Raw genomic sequence first — 21,029 nt, 5'->3', positions numbered from 1 at the left:
AATCAATATTCTGATTAGCTGCGTTTGCACTATTGCGCCTAAAGTGACCGAGCCAGGGCGAGCCAAGGCCAGTCGCGTTTCCACTGTCACTTCCAGGGCTTAATCAGGCTGTTGGCCTTTTTCGGCCCGCCAAATACCTTGGGCCAAAGAGGGCCAGCTGGGGCTTGGGGGCGGAGTGAAAGTAGAGGCGGAGTACGGACAAAGTTTTCCAATCGCACATGAGTATGCGCCAAACTAATAAATAAATAAGGGAAAGAAAACATCTGGCCTTATAGGCTGGGGTGTTTTTGCGCATGATTACCCGTGTTTCCCTTTTAAATAAGTGACTTTTCTTTGCTGCGTCCGCCTTGATGTTTCAATAATGCATAATAATCTTTACACCACATTAAAGACACAGCAGACAGTAAAGGTTGTCGAGAGTTTTTGTCAAGTTTAAAAGGTGTGTTTGTGCGTGTTTAGATGCCTGTTTATGTGCGTGAGACTGAGGAAAAGTCACTCTCTTCACAGCTCTGTTGATGCCGTGAGGGGCTTTTTGCTTTTTGTTTTTTATTTTGGAGATAATACAAAATACAAATACAACAGAAAGACATGAAACTTTACAAATTTCGTGTCCACCTTTGTATGCTCAAAACAATCGTGTCATATCTTCATAAAATAGCCTAAGTTATATTGAAATAATTTAAAGAGTTAAAAACATTGCATATAATAAAATCGCATTAAATAAATCAACCAATATAAAACTAACAAAAGCTAAACCAAATTAGGTATATACAATAGCTTACATAAATCAAACTGTTTAAAAGCCATATTAAACTTTCATTTTACAAAGGCCTGTCTGAAAAAATAAATATATATATATTTTTTTTTCTAAAAACAATAAACACTGAATAAGGTTTGAAATATTATTTATTAAGTATTTGGATACGATGATATTAATCAAATCATGCAAACAGAGCATTTTTTGGGCGAGCAAAAGTAGAAACTAGGCAACCTTTTTTTCTGTAGGCTAGGCTCTCTTTTTTTCTAAAATACATGAAGAGCTTTATTAGTGGATAGCTGCTGAGCGCAATGAAACATAGGCTATATTTTATTACTTGCTCTTATGTGCTGAAATACTTAACACTTTCCTTAAATATCCTTAAATAAAGGGGAATCCCCTATTAAGTGTCATATAGGCTATATAGGGTAAAATTCATGTTTGACATCTAAACGAGGATGTTATAAAATACATTTTCTTTTTTCTTTTCATTTTTCTGTCTTTATTAACAGAGAATTTCTGGATTGGCCCGGCCCCTTACCTAGCCCTTAAGTTAATCCAGCCCTGGTTACACACCTATTCTTTTACAAGAAGTGCTATGGGATTTAGTCAGTTAATCGTCTCATTCAAAAGATGGAGCCCACTAATAGTATGGTGTCCCCTTAAGTTTACTGGGGCATCAGGACTCACACAGACCACAAGCTGAGCGTCCCCTGCTGGCCTCACTAATACTACTTCCAACAGCAACCTCGTTCTCCCATGTGGTCTCCTATCCACATACTGATGTATTTATTTACATTGTGAAAAATAAATGTGTAGTTTATGTCAAGTTGTCATGACAAAGACATCTCAAACAGTGTCATTTTTGCATATAAAGAGACATAACTGAGCGAATGACACTTAATAACAGTTGTCATAAGCATGCATAAAATCTCCTTGTGTCTTGTCATGATTATAAAAGTCTCACGGGGTCACAGAATTGTGTCAAAAGCAGATAAAAACCACAGGAGTTCAAATAATGTTGGTTATGTCTGTAAAAGTGAACAGTTGGGAAAGAACCGTCACATTTATCATTATATTAGATGAGAGAAAAACTCATCGAATTATTTTTATAAATTATTTTTATAAATTTTATAAAATTTTATAAATTATTCTAGATGCTATGAGGAGCACATTTCTAATTGACTAAATGTAAATGTTCTGGGAAGAAACCCCAAGGCTACAATTAAGATGCTGATTCCATTACAAAATCTAATTTGTTAAAAGCATATAAAGACCTCTTTTTGAAAACCCTCAAATGTCACTTTCGGTCAGCACAATAGCCTAGTGGTTAGCGCACATATGGTGCAGTAGCATGTCAGGGCCTCCAGATTTCAAATCCCGGCTCGAGGACATTTCTCAACCCCACCCCCCCTCTCCCTCTCAAACTTCACTTCCTGTTTAATTACTGTCCTATCTAATAAACGTCAAACATAAATCTTAAAAAAAACAATAATAAATAAATGTCATTTTCGGATAGATAAATTGTGCTAACCAGCCAGTAGTCTGGAGATGGGCAAATGGATGGAGACAGGCTCCTGGGATACTTTATATGGCCGTGCGTGGAGGATCTGCTTGCACATGTAGCTGTCTTTCGGTTCGCTCCGGAAGGGCTGGTTTGTGCAGGACATTAGAGCTCTGTGACACTCCTGGAAGGCCAACAGCAGAACCCGCTCCTGTGGGTAAACAACACGCACACACAGTGTCACGTTTCCAGGTCATTCATTAACCAGTGGATAAACAAGATTTGTAAGCTAATCAGCCATGCAACAGTAATAGCTTTAAACATAGACTACAGGCAATTCAAGTGATTGGGCTAAGCATCTTGAAGAATCTTGTACCCTGAAGATGATTTTTAAAATTTTATTGTGGGAGCATTAGTTTCTTTCCATGAATATGATTACAAAACGCAATGCAGCGGTGGAGATAAACAGAATCGAGACATCATTCTGCATCGATTCTGAGATTTTTGGATTGCATAATTCTCTTTAAAATCATTCGGGAATTTATTTTCGTTTTTTTTTTTGCGTGGTTAAAAACTTGACAAGAACGCCATCTGCTGTTAAAAACTTCAAGCTTCGATGAATTACGAAAAAATAAAAACAAAACTACATCACAGAATTGATGTAGAATCGCTCCTTGATTTGATTAATCACCACAGCTCTAATATTCATGCTAGAAGGACTTTTAATTTGCCAGTTACCTGGGTTAAGTGCTTCCGGTGAACTGTATGACAAAGCAAAAATCAGCGCATCTGAGGTCTGTTTTCTTTAAAAATCAGCGTTCTCCACTGCATGAGTGATTTCCGTTATAAAGTAAGTCTCAGATTTAACAAGAAGCATCACATTAAATTAAATTTTTGCCCATCTGAATTAAATTAACAGGACCATCTGGATCTTTCACTTACTTTGAAGACTACTGATTATGTTTACATACGTCACATCAGTAATAGTTATTTGCCTTAATCTGAATAAGACAATAAGATAAATGTGCTTTTTAAACGTTGCGTCACCAGGCTATTCACGTTTCCTTTAGAGTGTCATCTGGGTTGGGTGATTAATCTTCAATTTCTCGACTTTAACTGCAGTTCGGTGGTTTAACTTTCACTGAACATTTCATTTATGCCCCTGTGACAAACTGGGGTATTAGACACAAATGATTGATACCGAACGCCGAATGGAAAGAAAAAAACTTCTGCATTTCGTGTTGTGTGCGTGCGTGCGTGTGCGGTCCTTTACTTGGATCTTGTCACAAATGTGGCGAAAATTCCTACATGACGGTAAGAGTTTGACTGCGGTGTTGACTTAAATAATGCCACTAATATCTGCATACTCCACGTCTCAATTCCATTTCTGTTTAGCTCAGTTATGACTTTAGTCGGATTAAGGTAATCAAAAAAATCGCTGTTTACATGGTGACTCTTAATCAGAGTATTGTCTTAATTGTATTAAAGTATTGTTGCTCAGGTAAACATATGCAACGTTCGACTCAACCACACCCTCAGGTCTCTGCGAACTTGGAAGATGATTTACAGTTAGTTGTGTCAGGAATCCAAGCACAGATTAGCATGTTGTCCTCACAGAAAAAGGCTCAGCCATCACACTGAATCAGGTAAGGTGTATAAGTTTCAATGTAATTAATGCTACACACTTAAAACGCAGCAAGTAATATGTGAATGATGTTTGCACATGCATTATAATTTTGGCTCGAAGGAGGGGTGCCTGGGGGGGCGCGAGTAAAATTGGACAATCTTGGGGGGGGCATGTGTCGTAAAAGTTTGAAAAACCCCTGATCTACTGGACTTAGAGTAACACATTTTAGTAAAAGACATATAGTGATTGAGCTGATGACTAAAACTCTATCTATCTATCTATCTATCTATCTATCTATCTATCTATCTATCTATCTATCTGTCTGTCTGTCTGTCTGTCTGTCTGTCTGTCTGTCTGTCTGTCTGTCTGCCTGCCTGCCTGCCTGCCTGCCTGCCTGCCTGCCTATCTATCTATATCCACTTTTTTGTTACTTTTCATCAGTTGGCGGTTCATTCTGCTGTGGCAACTCCAGATTAATAAAGGGACTAAGCCGAAAAGAATATTAATGAATGAATGATTTATTTGATTTACTTTTAATACCTCTCACTGTATGTTATATTATATAATCATATTCTTTCATTAATATTGCCTTATCACCAATCTGTCATGCTTGTGTGTCTCCCTGAAAAAGCACTGCAGAAAGCTAGATCTTCGATTAGCTGTGACTTACGTCAGAAGAGCACCAGTCCTGAAACATAGCGAGAATGTGGCGTAGCTGCATCTGGAGTGTAAATCCAGCCTCCCACTCGGGCTCCACCTCCACATGCTGACCAAACTGCCTCTTCACCTCTTCCATCCCCTGAAAAACAACCAAGAGACATTGAGCTACAGATCCAAGTGAATTAAAAGGCTTTTGATGGGAGAAAGCATTACCTGCATACAGCCGAGAAAGTGAAGAAAGACGCGAAAACCTTCGAGGAACTTCACTCGTAATGCCTCGGTCCAAATAGACGGCTTGCTGATTAGAATGTACCTGGAAAAAATGCAGGATGACACAAATCTGCATCGAGTCAAATGTCAAAAATGAACCACTGTCCAGAATTTAAACAGTATTTATATAGACCTGAGATCATGGAAGATAACTTGAACCCGGAAGAACTTGTCAGGGTTGTGGCCCTGGAAGTGGAAGCGGTGGTTGTTGTCCAGATGTTCCCTCATCATGTCCATTACAGTGTCTATAATGACCTTGATGACTGTGCCCTCCTCAATCAACTGCCTCGCCTGGAAGAAAAAATGTAATCAAATGAAATGCTAAATGATGTTTCTGTCAGAATATATGGACCTGTTCCCACATAGTTTTACCATACACTTTCAGTGATCTGATAAGAACTAATGAGCCATTAGCATCAGCAATTCTGCCTGGTATTTAAAGCACAGAATGTAATATTCGCCACTAGAGTGCGCATAATTACAACAGACAAAAGCATAGTTTGATGATGCAAGTGTGGAATCATGGGAGTTGTGGTCTTCAATACATCCTATAGGAAAAGTATTTTAAACTTTATATCATGGTAGTATGAAAGGTAGGTTGAAAGCTGTCGAAACAAGAGTAAGGAAGCAATTGAAGCAATAAGCATAGACAAGTGTGACATAGCACAAAAGCAATGAAGCTTTCATTTTGCCACAGACTTATAATGTTGCTATGTGACTCAAACACAGAACATATTAAAGCATCTTTGGTTTTCCTGTTTTTTATAAAACCAAATCAGAAATCAAGGGTGTGTGATGTCATTAGCATGGCGATACAGGACACGGTACATGTCACTAGTTAAAATTGCTAAAGTTAAAGAGTCCTTACTTTGGGTTTTTGAAAATGATCTTCCATGCAGTTTATAACACAGCTCTAAGTGAATGAAAACATCCAGCTGTGGTTGAAATCTAAAAGTGCAGCATGTTTAAAACTATTGATTCTTAAGCAAAAAATTTGACTCAAAGTCGAATAAATGAATTTAGTTGGGTTCAGATCTTTGTTTGATTGCATCATCTTCAATACCGTACATCACCAAATATGTACTTCCAGTTCCGTTAAAATGTATTTTTTAAAAGGTACTTTGTCAGTAACTTTTACAGTTCAAATTGACCAGTTTCTTCTTCCTACAGATCATAACCTAGAGTAAGTGTCATTAAAATTGTCGCCTTGTTTTTTGTATTTTGCCAAATATGCGTTTAATTGAGTGTTATAAGTTGTGTGTGTTATAAGTTATAAGTTGCGTGGCTTGTTATCACATATCGATAATAGATCAGTGCTTGTACTGTATCTCTCAGGTTAAATCTGTATAGGGCTGTTCACATATCATGTCCAAAACCACATTAAAAACGAGACGCATGTTTCTTCCTTTACTGAGTTTCTAAGTTGCAATCCTTTATTGTTTGTCTTTGCTATGGCCACCATCAGCTGTTCCTACAAACACGTGGCTCAGTTAATTTTTAAAATAGTTTAACTTTTGCCACTGTGTGGATTAACACTGAACGTGTGTCGTTGTTATTACTTGGGGTTAGGTTTAAGAGTAGATAAAATATACTGGTCTTTAACTGCATTCATTTATTGCATTCCTGCATTAGGCTCTCACATACTCTCTGGCTGCTATTTCATAGCTATGGTGGGGGTTTTTTTCTCTGTCTCTTTCTGAACGCAGTCGACCAATCACAACAGACTGGGTCATCGGACCAATCAAAGTTTCAAAAACAAACACTCCACTGAGACTGCACTGCTCTCAAGCTGTGTCTTAGGCCGTACTCACACTAGGTACAGTTGCCTCGAACCGGGCCAAGGCAAGCTTGTCCCTCCTTCCGTCTCCCCCGACGGCCCGCACTCACACCCCAATCGGGCCTCGGCACGCTTACGTCATCGCTGCTGCGCTGTTTATAGAGAAGCGTTCTCACTCGGCAGCACAGTGGAGATTTCTCTAGTTATATCGTTTCTGTCGTTTGTTATGCAGTGACATGCAGTCAAACATTTCGCCAAACAGTCCTTAGGGATGCGGTGACACGCAGTCAGATATTTCGCCGAACAGATCCGCCACTTTTGACGCTCATAAACAATCATAAAGTCCTCGTGCTGCAAGAATGAGGAGGTCTGGTGAAGGCGCGCAGCTTTCGTGCAGTGAGGGGTTTGTGTCTTTTTAATAAACTATGGCAGTTTGCGTTCACTGAACAGTATTGGTTAATATATCCATATGAAACAGTCCCTTAAAGTCACGTCCCGCCCTTCAGTTTCGGGCTTTGGCGCGTTTTGCACTCACACTACAAACGTACCGCAGGGAAGCTCAAGTGAACCGCGCTCAGGCCCACCTCTTCCAACCGGGCCAGGGCCGGCCAAGTGAACCGTGCTTGAGCCTGATTCAGCACACTCACACTTCTCAAACAATCCAGGAAACAGGCCTGGGCATGGTACAGATGGCATAGTGTCAGTAGGCCCTCAATTCAGAGGCTGCATCCTCCAAAGAGAGCTGCGTCATCGCAGTGTGACAAAGGCTTGTCTCATTTAAAAAAAAATTTGAAGGCTTTCAAAGTGTATTCTTCGTTTCCCAGGTAATGAAGGACACAACCAATGAATCCTTGGTGGCCTCGAACGTCTCAACATTTATTTTGCGCTGATAACAGCAGGACGATTTTAAAAGCAAACTCTGGATTAAATGTATGATTTAGGTTTATTTTACTTTGATATATAAACACATGTTAATAAACAAAAAGAGTATGAAATGTCTTACTAAAAAGTGATTTTATAGACAGTTTACATTTGTGTACATGTATGAATCAAATGAAATGTATTTCCAGCTTCTGTAAACCTTCAGATTGCTAAAAATACGTTTTAAAGTAATTTTCATAAAAGGCATTACCTTCACGATAATGGGCATCTCAGGAACCGCTCTTTACTTTAGGGTCTCTTAGGAAAGTAAAGTATCTGAGCCTTGCCACCTGTGTGCCTTAAGGCTCTGTTCTTGACCTGTTTCTCTTCCTGATTTACATGCCATCACTTGAGTCTGTTTTTTTCCTACCACTGCTGTGCTGATGACACCCAACTCTATGTCTCCCAGATTTTTCCTGCTGGATGAAGGACCACCACCTTCAACTCAATCTCTTTAAATCTGAACTGCTGGTAATCCCAACCAGCCCAATGATTAACTTCAACTTTTTTCACCACTGATTCGATAAGCTAGATCCTTCCTATTAGAACATGCTGATCAACTGCTTGTCCAAGCTATTGACCTGTCCAGGCTGGACTATTGCAATGCTCTCTTGGCTGGCCTCCCAGACAACACCAAGCCTCTGCAACTGAGAATTCAGCAGCGAGACCAACAAGTGTACGTCACACAGTGAATCACAGCTTGAAACAAATTCAAGACACTGTCACTCACCTACAAAATAACTGCTAGCTCTGCACACATTTACTTGAGTCCACTATTTCAAGCTGATGTGGATGGCAGGACCCAGCATTCATCTAATGAAGCCGCTTCTTTGTAGTACTATACCAAAGGGGCATAAAATCTATTGCAAAGACATTTACCTCTGATATTCCATCATGGTGGAATGATTTATCAAATTCTACATGAGCAGATGAGTATCTGGCATTTTCAGGAAGCATCTGAAGACTCATCAATAATTAATATTAATTAATAATGTTAATTAATAATTAATAATTAATATAATCGAGTTGCCCTACAACATTTCTGCAAATAAGTGTGCTTTTGTATGTCCTATCAGTATGAATCAGACTCTTTATCAACACTCCATGCTTCTAATATCATTTGCCAATTTTAAAGTGTGCCTCACTAATGCGAGTGGGCTTTACAAAACACCTGTACGTGACACTCTCTATCCAATCTATATGCAACACCAGACACTTTCTTATCAACTATTGGGATTCTTAAAACAAAGCTTTTTTCCGGTTTGGATTTTGGTAAAAAATGCATCCAGAATTTTGGGATTTGGACCAGAATTTTAATTTTGGGGCATCCTTAAAGAAAAATGTATGGATTGTGTAATTACTAAATTGCAAATCCAGTAATTACTGTGTAATAATTATAATAATTGTAATTAAATAGAGCTATTACTAATAAATAATTTAATATCAATGTCAGTTGCATTAGTATACACACAAAAGACAAATGCTTTGAAATTCAAATCCTCTAAAGCAAGGGTGGGCAAGCTTGGTCCTGGAGGGCCGGTGTCCTGCAGACTTTAGCTCCAACCCTAATCAAACACACCTGAACATGCTAATCAGTGTCTTGGAGATAACTAGAAATCTATAAGCAGGTGTGTTTGATGAGTTGGAGCTAAAATGTGCAGGACACTGGCCCTCCAGGACTAAGTTTGCCTACCCCTGCTCTAAAGAATTGTTAAGGCCGATTTATACTTCTGCGTCAAACACCGGCGTATGCTACGGCGCTGACGCATAGCCCTTTGCCGTGGCCGTCGCAGTCACTGATGTGCACCTCTCAAAAATTGTAACTACATGTCGCAACAACGCGTAGCGCAAGCTCTGTGTTTGGTCGGCTTGGTAGCGCTGACGAGTCGGGGCGGGACAGGGAGCCGCACGAATGGCGCGAACCCAATGTAGCGATTGTTTACAAGTGTGGAGTCCCGTGAAGGAGCTCCGGATGGAAAGTTTTGTTTTGTGTTTACCTCATAGTTAAAGTTGCTGCACGTCCGCCGGTTCCTGCCTCAAAATGAGAAAGTTTGAGCCACTTGTACATCCCGGAATTGTTCAGGAAAAGCAAAAAAGCAGCGAAGAAACTCGACACAAAGGAACATTTACACCTCACTGTCAACAAGCGTTTCGGAAGTGTTAATGCAGACCAACAGAGACAGCGCAGTATAAAAGTATAAATGCACAGCCACGCGCATTGCCTGCGCCGTGGGTTACGCCGGTCACTTGACGCAGAAGTATAAATCAGGCTTAAGGCTGCATAAAATATGACAACTGGAGCTGAGAACACTCCCCAAAAGACGTTATAATTTGAATGATTTTTGCGCTTATGCTAGTCTGTTTTACATTATCCTGAGGTCTCCATAATCCTGAACCCGGCCGTATCTTGAGTAGATGCTACGGTGGTCATGAATGAGTGGAGAGCATGAGACTGATTCCTGAAAGACCCCAGTGACAGACGAGTCTTCACAATGATCCCGTAGCCTTGCCTAAACACCTGCCAGTGACTACTCAGACCTGAAGCTTACTAGCCTCTGGTGCCTAGACTACAGCTCTGCGCAAACAATAGTCAAGCTTAACTGATCCTGGTTTCTCTGAAAGTTTTTTTTCCTTTACTTTCACAAACTGGTGAAGTTTGTTCCTCGCCACTGTCACCACTAGCTTGCTTGTTTTGGGACTCGAGGAGCTGCGCATCGACGGATTTGCTTTTCAGTGTTTGGACTTTAAGCAGTGAAATTTAAACCACACTAAACTGAACTAAACTTCAACTATGAAAACTGGACTGACACAGTCTCAATTCCCAACAACTTCTATGTTAAGCTGCTTTGACAGAATCTGCATTGTAAAAGCGCTATAGAAATAAAGATGAAGATAATAAACAGTACTCTATATATTTACAAGCAGGAAACTCATAACTGCAGTGAGAGCAGTTATGAAAACAGTTCAGAAGATACAGACAGATGTTGGACAGTAAAAACATAATTGCTGTAATTTCACTCATACCAAAGTGGGCACAGTGAAGATTTGCACAGACAGGGCTGTGATGGAGATGTTTCTCTGATGGTCATCACTGATGAAGTCCTCCTGAAGCTGCTTATAGTGCTGAAATGTGAGGTGACATTGAATATATTAAACACACATTAAAAACAAACATCAAATACATGTGAAACTAAATACAGCTGTAAAATGATACCTCTGTGAATTTCATGGCAAACTGCCTTTTGTATTCTGTGTCCATCAGTAAACTACAGAAAATTAACTCATGGACAACCTTGCGGGCTCCTAAGGAGAGTTACAGGAAAACATGTTTAGATTCGGTGCCAAGCATGCCAATTACTATTAAAAATTCATAACCTAACAGTAGAGATTGCAATACTGACCTTTATACAGTTTGGCATCGTGCAGCATTAATCGACTGATCAGGCTGAGTTTATCATTGTCGGAGGCCGGCTCTAAAGCCATCTGGCAGAACACATCCCTGAAGCCAACTTTAGCATAAAACAGAAGAACAACACAGTGCATCACAATCACAACAAACTAATAAACATAAAGGTAAACACAAATTAACATAACAAAAAAACACAAATAAAAATAAAGAAGGATAATAAACAAAACATAAATCAAAACTTGCAGATCAATAAATCCAATCACTACAAAATCAATAACATCTTCAAGATTTACAATCAAAAGTTGACTGATAGTAATTATGAGATGTTACACAGAAATGGGTTGCAGCTGGAAGGGCATCCGCTGGGTAAAAAGATATGCTGGATAAGTTGGCGGTTCATTCTGCTGTGGTGACCCCAGATTAATAAAAGGACTAAGCCGAAAAGAAAATACATGTGATAAATCTGGGCATCACAATGGCACAGTGGGTAGCACAATTGTATCACAGCAAGAAGGTCACTGATTCGAGCCCCGGCTTAGTTAGTTGGCATTTCTATGTGGAGTTTGCATGTTCTTCCTCTGGGTTTCCTCTGGGTGCTCTAGTTTGCCCCACAGTCCAAAGACATGCGCTACAGGTGAATTAAATAAACTAAATGGGCCATAGTGTATGTGTGTGAATGCAAGTGTATGAGTGTATGGGTGTTTTCCAGTGTTGGGTTGCGGCTGGAAGGGCATGAGCTGCGTAAAACATATACTGGATATGTTGGCGGTTCATTCTGCTGTGGTGATCCCTGTATAATAAAGCTACTAAGCTGAAAAGAAAATGAATGAATGAATGAATGAATGTAATAAATGTAATATGTATCTGAATGTGATTTTAAAATGCGAGGCAAACATCAGCAACTATTATAAACATTTGTATTACTAATTGAAAAAAACAGATCACATTTTTGTGACCTATATTTAGAATACAATTCTAACAACTTACAATAAGACCCATTTATGAACGATTTAATAATGAGTGAATCACTATCATTTGCACTGTAAGAATCAGCGGGGCTCATTTTTAATCATACTTTTTGGTCATATCTTAAATATCCTGAAAATTATGAAAAAAATGTTAAGTGCCGTCAGTGCTTCCAATAGTCTACCTGAATAGCCAATGATCTTCTGAAACCATGCACCGAGTCTGAGAGCGAAAGTCTGATGAGCCATAACCGCAGTGTGAAGAACCTCCACACGCAGGGGTTTCTGGATAATGTGCTCTGAGTTACGCTGTAAATGATCAGTACATTACATTCACATGAAACATATACAAAATGTTAGCATTTAATGTTAAAATGTAAGTGAGTTATGATTACCCTGATATTGTCCTTGGCTTGTTGACAGGTTCTGAGAGTCCCTCTTTTCACTGCTCTTCGCCCCTGCCATAAGAATCACAGCACTAATATAAAAAAGTCTCTTGGTTAACCATGCGACACATACGTTACCTGACTAAAGCCTTGTCACCTATAAAAGTTTTAGAAACAACAAATATTAGCTTGACTTCTAGTTGATCATTTAGTAGAAGTGTCTTATATGAAATACAAAGGCCTCAACGCTTATTTAAAAAAAAATATATATATATATATATATATATATATATATATATATATATATATATATATGCCTTGATTTTGAATGATTGAATTAAGACAGTAAGGTCTGACTTTGCTGAGACAAAAGTCATGTCACTTAACAAATAATAATGTACAGTATAGAATATAAAGTCATTATGGTGCAGTGGAAAAATAATTAATATTGCGCATAATTCCCATGAGCTTGAGGACTGCATCCATACATCTCTGCAATGACTCAATTAATTTATAAATAAAGTCATTTGAAATGGCAAAGAAAGTGTTCTTCATCAAGATGTTTATCAAGATTCGCTGGATTCATCTTTAATACCTCCATCTTACCTCTGATATGCTTCATAATGTTTATGTCTGGTGACTGGGCTGCCTAATCCTGTAGTACCTTGACATTCTTTGCTTTCAGGAACTTTGATGTGGTGGCTGAAGTATGAGAAGGAGCGCTATCCTGCGGAAAAATTTTCCCTCTCCTGTGGTTTGTAATGTAATAGGCAGCACAAATGTCTTGATACCTCAGGCTGTTGATGTTGCCATCTACTCTGCAGATCTCTCCTACGCCCCACACACTTAATGTAACCCCAAACCATGATTTTTCCTTCACCAAACTTGGCTGATTTTTGTGAGAATCTTGGGTTCATGCAGGTTCCAATGGGTCTTCTGCAGTAGTTGTGATGATTGAGATGCAGTTCAACAGATGATTCATCAGAAAAATCTACCTTCTGCCACTTTTCCAAATGATCAACTAGAAGTCAAGTTATTATTTGTTGCTCTTACAACTGCGATCAATGGCAAGACTTTTGTCAGGTAGTGTAGAAAGCAGATGGTCGGGATACTTACTTCCTTGTCAATAAGTGCAGTATAAACTTGAGCCTGATTCTGGTCACAGGCGATGGCTCGCTGAAGTGTGTAGATGACGTGGTCATATGAGTGATGCTCATCGTTGTAGAGGATACAGAAGTAGCTGTCTTCCTTCACTCTGAACACAAAACAACATTAATCTTTAACCTTTTTCAAAGTCATTTCGAGACAGCACCTCACAAAACTGTCTTCTGTTATGATGTAATTTTGAATTTGTGTATATTAATGTACATTTACATTCCTCTTGTAGTGATTTTGTTATTTGTTTGCACCCAGGGTCTGAGAGTAACAATTTCAATTCTCTGTATTTCTATACATGTGGCAGAATTGACGATAAAGCTGACTTTAGGCCCTATCATACACCCCGTGCAATGCGGCGCAAGACACGGCGCAAATGTTATTTGCTAGTTTCAGCTTGACGCAAGTGTCGTTTTGCTGTTTTGCACCATGTTGTTTAAATAGCAAATGCATTTGCGCTCATATGTGCACCCATAGGCGTTCTGGTCTAAAAAGGAAGGCGTTCTGAGGCGCACTGCTGCCGCATTGCTATTTTGAGAAACTATAATAGATTTTTCATCAGACCAAACCAAACCCGGTCTTAGCTCCAGCGCAGAGTTGCGCCTCGCTTACACACTGCTTAATAGCCTACACAATAGATGTAGAGCAATGCGCAAATATCTTTACATATGAAAAATTTAAATATTAAGGATATATATATATATAGGATATAATAAGAATATGTATAGGATATAAATATAAAGGATTAAAATATTACAAAACATTTTATTGTCTAGCCTACATAAATATGAAAAACCACTGCTTTTATGCCTTCTTCATCTCGGGAGTTGGGGTTAGCAGACGCGTTCAGTATAAACCAGGCTTTAGGGGTAAAATTTGAAGGCCTTCCCCTTCACACTTGGTTTTAGGGGCCAAGGGGAAGGGGGTAGGAGTACAAAAATAGAATTGTGATTGGGCCTTACTTAGGCTTGAGCTCTTCTGACAGGTCATTGTTCTCCTCCCAAATCAGCATGTCTGTTGTGTACTGCAGCAGCAGGTGGAACAGCATCTGAGCCCTTTCCTGAAGGCCTGGATCCATCACACACTCATCCTGAAAAAAACAAACAAACACACAAACACAGACGCACACGCACGCACGCACACACGCACACACGCACGCGCACACACGCGCGCGCGCACACACACACACACACACACACACACACACACACACACACAAGCAACTGTAACAAAGGGACATGTAATGTGGTTTTTCATGATTTTACTGGCTTGAACTCATTTACAGTTGAGTAAAGGTTGTTAGGGCTGCTTTGTTTTGGTTAGTGTTTTGTATCTTTTTGTCGGTTGTATGTTAGGTCGTGACTTTAACTCAACATTGGTAATTTTCCATCAGTCATTTGTCCACTGATTAATCTGTTAAAGAACTCTGCTAAGTTTGAGTGAACTCCACATTGCCAAAAAGCTTTTAAGAATGAAAAATAGTATATACTCCTGTGTTAGCAGGGTCACAGAGAGGTCTTCCCTTTGAGAATCAGGTTGACACAAGTCATGTGGGGGCCGGATTGGTTCTTCTTCAGACTCATTCTGATGGTTTTAGTAACCAAATAATAAATTCTCATAAAAATGTAATTCATATTAGTTGAATTAGTCATTAGCCTAAGGAAACACAGGCGCTTATCTGGGCACTTCAACATTTTGATGTATATGTGGGAGGAGGGTCCCCAGTTGACATTTCTTCACTCATTACAGAGTCCGGGTCAATAACTAATGCAAGGGATATGTTTCCTACAGCCATACAACTTAACAATTAAACACATTAAGCGAATTTGTCTTGTGCCCCTGTGATGTTGGTTTGGTCTCCAATTGACGTGACTTGTCCTACTCCATGTACGCATGTGTTAATATATATATATATATATATATATATATATATATATATATATATATATATATATATATATATATATATATATATATATATATATATATATATCACAAAAGTGAGTACACCCCTCCGATTTCTGCAAATATTTATTTATATCTTTTCATAGGACAACACTGCAAAAATGACACTTTGACACAATGAATAGTAGTCAGTGTAAAGTGTGTATAGCAGTGTAAATTTATTGTCCTCTCAAAATAACTACAAATACAGCCAATAATAGCTGAACCCCTGGCAACAAAAGTGAGTGCACCCCAAAGTGAAAATGTTAATTTATTGTAAAATCTTTTTTTTTTTTTTCACATGAGATTTTTTAAGGCGGGTGTGTTAGGACTGCGTTGTTTTGGTTTGTGTTTTGTATCTTTTTGTCTGTTGTAGGCTGGGGTGTGACTTCAGCTCACCTGATGATCCCTATCGCTCTTATTTAAACAAAGTGCGAGTGTTCATTCATTTGGAGCCGCTGTTCCATTATTGTTTAAGGGAGTTGGTCAAAGCTCTGCTCCAATTTGTGGCATTATGTTTTGTTGTGCATAAATGCACTAGCACTGACAACCAGTGGTGTAAATAAACAAATTACAAACACTCAAACTACTGTAATTGAGTGGGGTTTTTTTTCTCTCAGAAATTGTAATTTACTAAGTAGTTTTTAAAATGTGTACTTTTACTTTCCCTTCAGTACATTTTTAGTGCGGTATCTGTGTTTTTACTCCACTACTCTCCTTCAACCTGCAGTCAATACTTTATTTTTTCCTATCTATGAGGATTAGGAAATTCAGTCCTGTGATTTCTGTTTAACCAAATCACACATAGAAAGTAAAAAGATAAATCGCATCATACTGAACTAGCTTAGGACATGGGCGATTTATAATTGCAAACAGTTTGGAAGCATGAAAAGTGTCCAAGATGATGTCCAAAATCTTTACACAACCAGAGACTGTTTAGATGCATGTCACTGGTGAGAAGATGACAGATTTTTACAGTATGATGAAAAAATGGCCTTAAATACCCAGCAGGCACAAGACGTCAACATGATGTCAGATTGGGATGCTGCATTTTGTTTGGAAATGAAAATTGGTCAGGCCAATATCAACTTCCAACCTAAAATCAACCAAATATCAATGTCTGACTTGACATTTAATGCTTGAAGTTGTGTGGACGTTACCACTATGATGTCTATCAAACATTGAATTTTAGCTGCGATACCTGATGAATAAATATCAGTATTTGATGTTGGTTTACGATGTTGGCTCAACGTTGGATTTTGATGACTTTCTAACACAACCTAAAATCAATCAAATATCAACGTCATTTTTAGACATCAAAATAACATTGTCCTTGGACACTGGCTAGACTTGAATTTTGGTCACATGGTATTACAACCTATGTCTAACCTAATAATAACATTTTATTATACTGTGTGCCTGCTGGGCAATAATTAATGCACTACAGAATGTTACGTTTACAAACAAATAACATGTAAATGCATCAGCTTTTTACAGCGTAATACTCACTACTCAAGTGCTTTTGAAAGGTCTACTTTTTACTCATACTTTGAGTAATATTTGCAACAGATACTTTAACTCTGCTTGCACTACATTTTTAGGCAAGTAATGATACTGTTACTTGAGTATGATTTTTCAGTACTCTTTCCATCACTGCTGACAAAACTTACTGCATCCATTCATTTGCAATTCACACTGATTAAACATACTGATACTGATGTTTTGAATATGTTATTTTCTATTGCGTTAAAATAAATATTATGCTTACTTCGCCATGTCATCTCCCTTAATGTTACATCTTTGAGCCAAGTGTATCAAAAGTTAAAATTATTAGGTAATAAATTATTAGTAAATGTAATCATTTTTCAAATATTTAAAATTTTCAGCTTACTATTCCTTTCCAACCTTTTAGGTGGCTTCATTCACTGCTACAAACAAAAACACAAGATTTGTTTATATTCTTATGTACATTTGCTCGGTAATTGCAGTAACCTAAAAGAAAAAAAAAAAAAACACACGCACGCACAAACACCCCTCCCCCCCCCCCCCCCCCCCCCCAAAAAAGCTCAGGTAATGCGACTGCACATAAAGAAAAATACAACAAACCCAGCAGGCCCTTTGAGCAGGATGTGATGTTTGTTGCTTTGGCCCATCTGTCATGTTCATTATGTGCGTGTTCAGATCTGGCCTGAGGGTGTCAAACACTGAAAAAGCACCTGCTGTTTTCCCACAAAGGTGAGGATGTGGTAAAGTGAACGAGCGAGTGTAGATCTGGAGCTCTGATCTTATCACTTCCGACAGATCACAACATCTGCTTTTCCAGAGCCCAGTCCCAGTCATGTCCACATCCAATATCATCACTACATCATCACTTGCTGACATAAGACATGGCATTTGCTTTTTATATGTCTTTATAGTTTTACTCAGCTTTTACTGAGATTTAGTTTTTAATTAAACTAAACATAATTTATATTTCCTTGGTAGGATGCTAAAAAAATGAAGTTTTTTTCTTTTATTTTCAGTTTATGGTAATTGTATTTCAAGCAACAAATTTGTTCCTGGTTTAATGGTTTTAGTTTTTGATTATAGTATTAAGCCTGTAAATAATGGATGCCGTCTTCTCTCTCTCTCTCTTACTCAATATATTTAAATCAATAAAAAAAACAAATTAAAAATAAATTAAAATAAAGTAAAATAAATAAATAAAAAAGTTAATTAAATTAAAACAAAATAAAGTTAAAATTAAAATAAAGTAAAACAAATTAAAATACATTGAAATAAATTACAATTAAAAGTATAATTATATATATATATATATATATATATATATATATATATATATATATATATATATATATAATAAATTTAAATAAATGTAAATAAAATAAAAGAAAATAAAAAAAATTAAAATAAATTTAAATAAAATAAATTTAAATGAATTTAAACAAATTAAATTTAAATATAAAATAAAGTTTTTTTGGCATGACTTGTCAAGTACTGCCAAAGTAATAGCTTTAAAGATACATAATCAAATTAAGAGTTTTAATAGCTCATTTCTAATAACTGATTTATTTTATCTTTGTCATGATGACAGTATTTTTCAAGATACTTCTATACAGCTTAAAGTGACATTTAAAGGCTTAACTAGGTTAATTAGGTTAAGAAGGCAGGTTAGGGTAATAAAAATCAAAGGGGGCTAATAATTCTGACTTCAACCCTGTGTGTGTGTGTGTGTGTGTGTGTGTGTGTGTGTGTGTGTGTGTGTGTGTGTGTGTGTGTGTGTGTGTGTGTATTTTTTTTGTCTTGGTCTCGCAGGTGCTGACGATTTTTTAAAACATTTTAAAGCTTTAAACTGGGCATTTAAATTAGCTTTATTTGTTAGTTAGTTTGTTTGTTTGTTATTTTCCCTTTAGTTAATTCTTACTTTTTATTTGCGCACAATTTAAACTCAAGGTTAAACTCAACCTTTATATTAACAAGTTGTTAATGAAGATTTTTGAGTTTAAATCAAAAAATTTTTATTAATAAACTGCTCACAAATTGACGATTGGAGCGTTTTGTAAATTAATTTCATGTTTTCGTTCATGTCCTTATTTTTTGAATCGCCAGACATTGAATATACCCTTAAAAAATTAAGTGAATTGAACATAATATAATTACTTTTTGTCAAAAGTAAAAAAAAAAAAAAAGTAAAAAACTAAAACAACAAACAAATTAGGGAAATTCTGAATGATCATTGTGCAACAAACACTTTCATTAAAGTCTTTCCTTTCTTTTCTCTCCTCTAGTGCCTGATGTTTTTGTTTTTTTTTTTTTTTATCTAACTAGTTTTGCATACCAGGCATCCAGCGTGTCATTTTCCCACACAAATGCAGGGCCAGATCTGGTTCTCTGACCTCATGGCAGGAAGTTAGTTCAACAATAATGTCCATGGAAAAAAAAAAACTGGACAACAATCTAAACATGGAGAGTGCACTTTACCGTCTCCATAGTTGCTTCAGTGCCAGGGTCATGTTGAGAGCAGCAGGGTCCTGTTTTCCAAGCCTCCACATCTCCACAGTCACAAAAACCTCCTCCTGATGAGGCGTGCATCTGAGGGAGCAAGACAAATTATAATATAATAATTAGAAAAATGACATAAAATGACATCCAAAAAGTACTCAAAGTGTTTCACTTTTCACATTTTTTCATTTTACAGTTTTATTCCAAAATGGCTTAAATTAATTTATATCCTCAAAATTCTACACACAATAGATAATAACAATGTAAGAAAAGATTTTTAAAAATTGTTGCAAATGTATTAAAAATAAAAGCCCGAAAAATCACATGCAGACAAGTATTCACAGCCTTTGCTCAATACTTTGTTGATGCCCCTTTAGCAGCAATTACAGCCTCAAGTCTTTTTGAATATGATGCCACGAGCTTGGCACACCCGTCTTTGGGAATTTTTGCCAAAATTTTCTCCAAATGTAACGCCTGTCATTCACTCCAAAGAATTCAATTTTAGTCTCATCAGACAAGAAAATTTAGTTTGTCTTTTGGCATTCCAGGCGGGGACTGGCTTCCGTCTGGCCACTCTACCATACAGGCCTGATTGGTGAATTGCTGTACAGATGGTTGTCCTTCTTTAAGGTTCTCCTCTCTCCACAGAAAAACGCTGGAGCTCAGACAGCGTGACCATCAGGTTATTGATCACCTCCCTGACAAAGGCCCTTCCCCCCCCCCGATCACTCAGCTTAGAGGGCCGACCAGCTCTAGGAAGAGTCCTTGTGATTCCAAACATCTTCCACTTACGGATGATGGAGTCCACTGTGCTCATTGGAACTTTCAGAGCAGCAGAAATTTTTCTGTAACCTTCCCCAGCCTTGTGCCCCGAGACAATTCTGTCTCGGAGGTCTACTGATAATTCCTTTGTCTTCATGCTAGGTTTGTGTTTTTACATGCACTGTCAACCCTGGGACCTTATTTAGACAGGTGAATTTACCACTGGTGAACTCAATGAAAACAGAATGTACCCGAGCTCAATTTAGAGCTTCACGGCAAAGGCTGTGAATAATTATGAACATGTGATTAATAAATTATCAACAATTTCAAATATATATATATATATATATATATATATATATATATATATATATATATATATATATATATATATATATATATATATATATATATATATATATATATTTATATATATATATATATATATATATATTTTTTTTTTTTTTTTTTTTTTTCACATGGTCATTATGGGGTATTATGTGCAGAATTTTGAGGAAATAAATGAATTTAATCCATTTTGGAATAAGACTGTAACATAAAAAATATGGAAAAAGTTAAGAGCTATGAATTCTTTCTGAATGCACAAACCACAACTGTACTGTATTCTAATTCCAATTATACTATAATTTATTCCAATTTCTTAAAACAAATTCCAATATTTTTAAATAAACATATAATTTAGAGGTTTTTTTTTTCTTTTTGCATAAATTAACAAAAAGTTCCATGTTTTCAGACATGTTTTATTACATTTTACTTTTTTTTTTTACTTTAGAAAAGTAAATAAATCAATACTTGATAGAATACTCCTGATATTTAAATCACAGCAAAAAAGTTTTTATTTAAAATAGATATCATTATCATCATGTTAT

The 21,029-nt window shown here is 37.2% G+C and overlaps 1 protein-coding gene across 1 annotated transcript in view; it reads right to left on the bottom strand.

The window, feature by feature from the left end:
- Window positions 1-21,029, bottom strand: part of ubr1 (ubiquitin protein ligase E3 component n-recognin 1) — a 79,633-nt gene that overhangs the window by 41,798 nt on the left and 16,806 nt on the right. Inside the window, exons 4-15 of the mRNA XM_087290851.1 lie at window positions 19,357-19,467; window positions 14,394-14,521; window positions 13,393-13,531; window positions 12,286-12,348; window positions 12,076-12,199; window positions 10,918-11,025; window positions 10,731-10,819; window positions 10,541-10,639; window positions 4,952-5,109; window positions 4,762-4,861; window positions 4,559-4,687; window positions 2,292-2,472 (exon numbers count right to left, since the gene is read on the bottom strand). Coding sequence (XP_087146977.1) covers window positions 2,292-2,472; window positions 4,559-4,687; window positions 4,762-4,861; window positions 4,952-5,109; window positions 10,541-10,639; window positions 10,731-10,819; window positions 10,918-11,025; window positions 12,076-12,199; window positions 12,286-12,348; window positions 13,393-13,531; window positions 14,394-14,521; window positions 19,357-19,467 — 1,429 coding nt within the window. The remainder of the gene's footprint in view (window positions 1-2,291; window positions 2,473-4,558; window positions 4,688-4,761; window positions 4,862-4,951; window positions 5,110-10,540; window positions 10,640-10,730; window positions 10,820-10,917; window positions 11,026-12,075; window positions 12,200-12,285; window positions 12,349-13,392; window positions 13,532-14,393; window positions 14,522-19,356; window positions 19,468-21,029) is intronic.

The sequence above is a fragment of the Danio rerio genome, chromosome 17, assembly GCF_052040795.2.
Source record: "Danio rerio strain M-AB ecotype USA chromosome 17, GRCz13ab, whole genome shotgun sequence".
NCBI lineage: Eukaryota > Metazoa > Chordata > Actinopteri > Cypriniformes > Danionidae > Danio > Danio rerio.
This window is presented reverse-complemented; position numbering and strand designations above follow the sequence as displayed.